This window comes from Triticum dicoccoides, chromosome 2B, assembly GCF_002162155.2.
Source record: "Triticum dicoccoides isolate Atlit2015 ecotype Zavitan chromosome 2B, WEW_v2.0, whole genome shotgun sequence".
Taxonomy (NCBI): Eukaryota; Viridiplantae; Streptophyta; class Magnoliopsida; order Poales; family Poaceae; genus Triticum; species Triticum dicoccoides.
In genome coordinates, this window is record NC_041383.1 from 793,940,025 (window position 1) to 793,948,625 (window position 8,601).

An 8,601-nucleotide genomic window follows, 5' to 3' on the forward strand; every position below is an offset into this window, starting at 1 on the left:
GAGGCGGAAGCGGGGGCGGCCGACGCGAGGCGGAAGCGGCCACCACAGGCCGAGGCGGAAGCGGGAGGGGGGGCGACGCGAGGCGGAAGGGGGCGCCGCATGCCGAGGCGGAAGCGGGAGCAGGCCGCAGCGCTGCAATCGGTAGCGGGGCCCGTAACCGCGCCATGCATGCATGCATGCGCCTGTCCGCGCGTAATTACCGGACGTGGGCGTGCGGGGGTGGGCGCGCTGGCGGGACGACCCGGCCAAAAAAAAACGTACACGTATACGTATACATAACGAGCGGGACGGTAGGCGGGCGGCTTCTTTTTTTATTTTTTCCCATCGTGCCCTCCGTTATGAAGGGGTATGGGACAATCTTAGCCGTCCTTGTGTTGAAGAGGGTCTACCGAAGCGGAAGTGTTAGTCTTTTCAGGGTATCTGGGTTTGATGCTCAGTTAGAGCCTTCTGGAAAGTCTCAATGGCAACATCGTAGTCTTTGGAAGACTTGGCAAGTTTGACAAGAGCAGTTGCTTTCCTTGTCAGTGTCCTTGAGACCATCTTGAAGTCAGCACAGCCAGCATGAAGTTCCCTTCCCCTCTCAACAGCCGTATCACAATCCCTAATGCAATCATCATACTGGTATTTGGAGAAACAGAATATTAGCTCTCAAATCACCAGAGGCATAAGTAACTCGAGAGGGCTCCCGTTTCCAATAATTAAGTTAAAACATGTGGCAGTGAAAAATCATAGCAACACTACTGATTGACGAAATCTGCAGTTCATTCAAGCCCTGCAATATCATACAGAGCAAGTCCAAGCCCCCAAAAGGTAAGAAGGCAGATATATAGAGATAAATTCACTGTTGTTATTAAATATTGATGAATGTGTAAGGATCGCCTTGACAGTGAAATCATTCTAACTACCAGTAGTCTCTATCAAGAAATACTAATGTGTCTCTAAAACGCCCTCGCCTGTGCTCCGAGCCACCGCTGCTGCTGACGTCTCCTGGCATCATTTTCTCTTAACTCGGTAAAATATGTTTCCAGTTGTACACGTATGGTTCCAGCGGTGTGAATACTTTAAGACGGAATGATAAAAGCACAAGTGCTGCTATATTTAATCCTACAAAAACAATTGAAGACATGTTTGTACTGAATATGTCAAATGCTAATACCAAGAGCTTACCAATTCATCAAGAAGGGTGGTGAATTGTGAGCAGACAGCGCTAGAAAGACAAAGCCTTTAAGATGTCCCTTTGAACATGAGATGCGGATAGTTTGTATTTACTGAATAGGCTGTGCTCCTGCTATTTATATCTAACAAATGCTATAAGTTCCCCAGTTGCATCCAATTTTTTTAAGTAAAGATGTCAGAGTTAAGTTATTCATGGGGAATACAAATCCGCATCTCAAACTCGAAGGTGCAGCATACAAGATTTTGTTCACTCACAGTAACACAACTTTTACAGAATTCATACAAACAATACACCGAATGGCACTCTCATTGAACAGGCATTATCAAACACGATATAATAAGCACCGAACAAACTCACCTCCATCTATCTCTCTGAACCAGCAAAGACATCTAAGCAGCAGCCACCGCCACCGCCTGCCCCCGTACCACCAGCAACAAAAGTAGCCCGCCTAATGAGACATCACAACTTCAAAATGTTGGGGATGGATGGTAAACAAGCAGAAACGTTATGTACCTCTGTAGTCTGCGCACCAGCTGCCTCACGAGACCATGACACCTCACCCTTTGCTTCCGGTTCCTGCACCACAACAGCTGTGTCCGTATCCCTGACCAGCACCTCATCGGCCTTCGTCTCTGGTTGATGCGCAGGATGCACCTTGGTTGTGTCCCGGACCACCACCTCCTCGCTCTTCACCTCTGGTTCCGGCACCTCAGGTGCTTCGGACACCACGACATCCTGCACCACGGCATGCGCTTCCGCTCTCACATCCACCTTACCCTCTTGTTCCAGGTCAACAACTTCAGGCGGTAAAGCATCAACCATGATCTCCTCCCAGGCCTCGCCTGTGCTGCCGTCATCAACGTCCTCGACGGCACGCTCGACCGGTGCTTTATTATTAGGGAGAGATATGTAAATGTTTTGTCAAGTCAGCTCATAGCAATTCGGTCCCACGTGTTAGAAAGTGATTAAACGACTTAAATCACTCGATCGATACTTTTTGCAAAATGTTTACTGAACGTACGGTGTTTTTTTGCAAAAAAATAGTGACCTCGTGGTTTTCTGCAAACGATGTCTTTAATGTGGTGGTTTTGTGCAATTAACTCTGTGGGAGGAGAAAATCAAACGCTTTCAGCAGCAAGCCAACGAACGAGTCTGAAGAAAACCTGAAAATGTTAGGCACCTCGCAGCCATATTTCTACAACCTCCGGGAATGAATTTTCCCACAAGGCTGAAGACCATTACTACTCTCTCCGTCTGAAAATATTTGTCATCAAAATGAATAAAAAAATGTATCTACAACTAAAACACATCTAGATACATCTTCTTTTATCCATTTTGATGACAAGTATTTCCGGATAGAGGAGTATATCACAATATCGTGTCACATCGCACCAAGTCTAAACTAAAGTAGAATGCGCAATGGCTGTACTGTACAAGGGCTAGACTTCTAGTGCGTTCATATTTACACACGCTCATCGAGCAAAGAATCGCTACTAGGGAAAACCTTATACACAGAATCTTAGCAGCATCGTGGTTTAAAAACAAACGCTACTGCTAATTAGCAGTAGCGGGCTACAAGAAACCGCGCTACTAATAGCGAAGTAACAGTAGCGCTCTAGGTGAAACAAGTGCTACTACTATAATTGCCATGGCATTGCCACCAGGCTAGATATAGTAGTAGCGCCGTTTTTCTGGACACGCTATTGCTAAAATACTTAGTAGCAGTGTTTTTCTTCAAAACTCGCTGTTGCTAAGTATCACCCCTTGCAACTAATTAAGTTTAGTCTCATACTGCTAAGTGAACAAGGTGTTTACCATCTTAAATATGTTACTTCTCAAACTATCTCGAGCACTTGGTCTTCATTGAACTATATGTGTAGGATTTGTGGCTGCAATATGAATCCTCGCCTGTACCTATACAGGTACGGTGAGGATTCATGTTGACTATTTAGATTCTACACAAAAAGATCAATGATGACCAATGTATATTTTTGATGTTTTTACATGCTTAGACTTAGCAGTAGCGTTTTTTCTGAACAAAGCGCTACTGATATTGGTCTTAGCAGTAGCGCGCTCCCTATACCCGCGCTACTGCTAAAGCAAAACAAAACACACGGCCCGGCCGGCCCGCACGCTCATCTCTCAATTGTCCCCCTCCACCCAACGCCGGCAGCTGCGCTTAGGGTTTCTCCTCCGCCACCGCTGCCGCAGGTAATGCTCCTTCCCCCTCTTGCCGCACCTCCGCTGCTCCTTCACCCTCTCGTCGCCCACTATGTCGCTGCCCGCGCGCTCTGGCCAGGCGCCTTTGGCCGACCGCCCTCGATCCCCTCGCAGGCCGCTGTCGTCGCCCCCTCTCGTAGGAAAGTCACCAGCCTTCCCCTCGTCAGCACCCCCGACCGAGGTCACCATGCCATCCCCCCTCCTCGACAGCACCCCCTGAGGGTGCCCTACCTAGATGCAGCAGGGGCTTACGAATTTCATATGGATAACTAGATGCTTTTCTTTTTCTATAATAAGTTATTTTTTGTAAAATGTAGGTGCCAATTTAGTTGAAATGCTTTGGTAGGTGGTACCGTGATCTGCTAGATATTGGTTTTGATACAAGTATTTAGTTTGTAAGTGCTAAGTTAATCCCAATTAAATTTGCCACTTGTTTTTTTAACCAGTTATCTTGGGCGATAGGGGCCAAATTAGATGAAATGTGTCTTGGTAGGTGGTACCTTGATTTGGTAGATAACTTATTAAGATCTTAGGATTATACCTTTGTGTTGGGGAACGTTGCAGAAAAAAAAATCTACGGTTTCACCAAGATCAATCTATGAGTTCATCTAGCAACGAGAGAGAGGAGTGCATCTACATACCCTTGTAGATCGAGCGGAAGCGTTCAAGAGAACGGTGTTGAGGGAGTCGTACTCGTCGTGATCCAAATCACCGGAGATCCTAGCGCCGAACGGACGGCACCTCCGCGTTCAACACACGTACGGTCAGCATGACGTCTCCTCCTTCTTGATCCAGCAAGGGGGAAGGAGAGGTTGATGAAGATCCAGCAGCACGACGGCGTGGTGGTGGATGCAGCAGGGATCCCGGCAGGGCTTCGCCAATCGTCTGCGGGAGTGAGAGGTGTAGCAAGGGGGAAGGGAGGCGCCAAGTGCAAGGGTGCGGCTGCCCTCCTTCCCCCCCTCTTTATATAGGGTCCCCAGGAGGGGGCACCGGCCCTAGGAGATTGAATCTCCAAGGGGGGCGGCGGCCAAGGGGGGTGCCTTGCCCCCCAAGGCAAGTGGAGGCGCCTCCTCCCCTAGGGTTCCCAACCCTAGGCGCAGGGGGGCCCAAGGGGGGGCGCACCAGCCCACCAGGGGCTGGTTCCCCTCCCACTTCAGCCCATGGGGCCCTCCGGGATAGGTGGCCCCACTCGGTGGACCCCCGGGACCCTTCCGGTGGTCCCGGTACAATACCAGTGACCCCCAAAACTTTCCCGATGGCCGAAACTTGACTTCCCATATATAATTCTTTATCTCCGGACCATTCCGGAACTCCTCGTGACGTCCGGGATCTCATCCGGGACTCCAAATAACTTTCGGTTTGCTGCATACTAATATCTCTACAACCCTAGTGTCACCGAACCTTAAGTGTGTAGACCCTACAGGTTCGGGAGACACGTAGACATGACCGAGACGGTTCTCCGGCCAATAACCAACAACGGGATCTGGATACCCATGTTGGCTCCCACATGCTCCTCGATGATCTCATCGGATGAACCATGATGTCGAGGATTCAAGCAACCCCGTATACAATTCCCTTTGTCAATCGGTATGTTACTTGCCCGAGATTCGGTCGTGGGTATCCCAATACCTCGTTCAATCTCGTTACCGGTAAGTCACTTTACTCGTACCGTAATGCATGATCCCGTGACCAGACACTTGGTCACTTTGAGCTCATTATGATGATGCATTACCGAGTGGGCCCAGAGATACCTCTCCGTCATACGGAGTGACAAATCCTAGTCTCGATCCGTGTCAACCCAACAGACACTTTCAGAGATACCCGTAGTATACCTTTATAGTCACCCAGTTACGTTGTGACGTTTGGTACACCCAAAGCACTCCTACGGTATCCGGAAGTTACACAATCTCATGGTCTAAGGAAAAGATACTGACATTGGAAAAGCTCTAGCAAACGAACTACATGATCTTGTGCTATGCTTAGGATTGGGTCTTGTCCATCACATCATTCTCCTAATGATGTGATCTCGTTATCAATGACATCCAATGTCCATAGTCAGGAAACCATGACTATCTGTTGATCAACGAGCTAGTCAACTAGAGGCTCACTAGGGACATGTTGTGGTCTATGTATTCACACGTGTATTACGATTTCCGGATAATACAATTATAGCATGATTAAAAGACAATTATCATGAACAAGGAAATATAATAAGAATCCTTTATTATTGCCTCTAGGGCATATTTCCAACAGTCTCTCACTTGCACTAGAGTCAATAATCTAGTTACATTGTGATGAATCGAACACCCATAGAGTTCTGGTGTTGATCATGTTTTGCTCGCGGAAGAGATTTAGTCAACGGATCTGCCACATTCAAATCCGTATGTACTTTGCAAATATCTATGTCTCCATCTTGAACATTTTCACGGATGGAGTTGAAACGACGCTTGATGTGCCTGGTCTTCTTGTGAAACCTGGGCTCCTTGGCAAGGGAAATAGCTCCAGTGTTGTCACAGAAGAGAGTGATCGGCCCCGACGCATTGGGTATGACTCCTAGGTTAGTGATGAACTCCTTCATCCATATTGCTTCATGCGCTGCCTCCGAGGCTGCCATGTACTCCGTTTCACATGTAGATCCGCCACGACGCTCTGCTTGCAACTGCACCAGCTTACTGCTCCACGATTCAACATATACACGTATCCGGTTTGTGACTTAGAGTCATCCAGATCTATGTCGAAGCTAGCATCGACGTAACCCTTTACGACGAGCTCTTCATCACCTCCATAAACGAGAAACATGTCCTTTGTCCTTTTCAGGTACTTCGGGATATTCTTGACCGCTGTCCAGTGTTCCTTGCCGGGATTACTTTGGTACCTTCCTACCAAACTTACGGCAAGGTTTACATCAGGTCTAGTACACATCATGGCATACATAATAGATCCTATGGATGAGGCATAGGAGATGACACTCATCTCTTCTATATCTTCTGCCATGGTCGGGCATTGAGCCGAGCTCAATCTCACACCTTGCAATACAGGCAAGAACCCTTTCTTGGACTGATCCATATTGAACTTCTTCAATATCTTATCAAGGTATGTGCTTTGTGAAAGACCTATGAGGCGTCTTGATTTATCCCTATAGATCTTGATGCCTAATATGTAAGCAGCTTCTCCAAGGTCCTTCATTGAAAAACACTTATTCTAGTAGGCCTTAATGCTGTCCAAAAGTTCTATATCATTTCCCATCAAAAGTATGTCATCTACATATAATATGAGAAATGCTACAGAGCTCCCACTCACTTTCTTGTAAACGCAGGCTTCTCCATAAGTCTGCATAAACCCAAACGCTTTGATCATCTCATCAAAACGAATGTTCCAACTCCGAGATGCTTGCACCAGCCCATAAATGGATCGCTGAAGCTTGCACACCTTGTTAGCATTCTTAGGATCGACAAAACCTTTCGGCTGCATCATATACAGTTCTTCCTTAAGATAGCCGTTAAGGAATGCCGTTTTGACGTCCATCTGCCATATCTCATAATCATAGTATGCGGCAATTGCTAACATGATTCGGACGAACTTCAGCTTCGCTACGGGAGAGAAAGTCTCATTGTAGTCAACCCCTTGAACTTGTCGATGACCCTTAGCAACAAGTCGAGCTTTATATATGGTAACATTACCATCCGCGTCCGTCTTCTTCTTAAAGATCCATTTATTTTCTATCGCTTGCCGATCATCGGGCAAGTCTGTCAAAGTCCATACTTTGTTTTCATACATGAATTCTATCTCGGATTGCATGGCTTCAAGCCATTTGTTGGAATCTGCCATCGCTCGTTCATAGTTCGAAGGTTCACCGTTGTTTAACAACATGATTTCCAGGACAGGGTTGCCATACCACTCTTATGTGGAACATGTCCTTGTGGACCTACGAAGTTCAGTAGCAACTTGATCCGAAGTACCTTGATCATCATCATTAATTTCCTCTCCAGTCGGTGTAGGCACCACAGGAACATTTTCCTGAGCTGCACTACTTTCCGGTTCAAGAGGTAGTACTTCATCGAGTTCTACTTTCCTCCCACTTACTCCTTTCGAGAGAAACTCTTTTTCCAGAAAGGATCCATTCTTGGCAACAAAGATCTTGCCCTCGGATCTTAAGTAGAAGGTATACCCAATGGTTTCCTTAGGGTATCCTATGAAGACGCATTTTTCCGACTTGGGTTCGAGCTTTTCAGGTTGAAGTTTCTTGACATAAGCATCGCATCCCCAAACTTTTAGAAACAACAACTTAGGTTTCTTCCCAAACCATAATTCATATGGTGTCGTCTCAACGGATTTAGACGGAGCCCTATTTAAAGTGAATGTAGCTGTCTCTAGAGCGTATCCCCAAAATGATAGCGGTAAATCGGTAAGAGACATCATAGATCGCACCATATCCAATAGAGTGCGATTACGATGTTCGGACACACCGTTACGCTGAGGTGTTCCAGGCGGCGTGAGTTGTGAAACGATTCCACATTTCCTTAAGTGCATACCAAATTCGTGACGTAATATTCTCCTCCACGATCTGATCATAAGAATTTTATCTTTCGGTCACGTTGATTCTCTACCTCATTCTGAAATTCCTTGAACTTTTCAAAGGTCTCAGACTTGTGTTTCATCAAGTAGACATACCCATATCTACTCAAGTCATCAGTGAGAGTGAGAACATAACGATATCCTCCGCGAGCCTCAACGCTCATTGGACCGCACACATCGGTATGTATGATTTCTAATAAGTTGGTTGCTTGCTCCATTGTTCCGGAGAACGGAGTCTTGGTCATTTTGCTCATGAGGCATGGTTCGCATGTGTCAAATGATTCATAATCGAGAGACTCTAAAAGTCCATCAGCATGGAGCTTCTTCATGCGCTTGACACCGATGTGACCAAGGCGGCAGTGCCACAAGTATGTGGGACTATCATTATCAACTTTACATCTTTTGATATTCACACTATGAATATGTGTAACATTACGTTCGAGATTCATTAAGAATAAACCATTGACCATCGGGGCATGACCATAAAACATATCTCTCATATAAATAGAACAACCATTATTCTCGGATTTAAATGAGTAGCCATCTCGTATTAAACGAGATCCAGATACAATGTTCATGCTCAAACTTGGCACTAAATAACAATTATTGAGGTTTAAAACTAATCCCGT

At 46.3% G+C, this 8,601-nt stretch overlaps 1 protein-coding gene across 1 annotated transcript; it reads right to left on the bottom strand.

Moving 5' to 3' along the window:
- Positions 1 to 411: 411 nt before the first annotated feature.
- Positions 412 to 3,586, bottom strand: LOC119361450 (hsp70-Hsp90 organizing protein 1-like). Its single transcript, XM_037626650.1, has 3 exons — positions 3,412 to 3,586; positions 1,691 to 2,064; positions 412 to 618 (listed from the first exon to the last, which is right to left on the bottom strand). The coding sequence occupies exons 1-3, from the start codon at positions 3,584 to 3,586 to the stop codon at positions 412 to 414; spliced, it is 756 nt and encodes a 251-aa protein (XP_037482547.1).
- Positions 3,587 to 8,601: the final 5,015 nt, after the last annotated feature.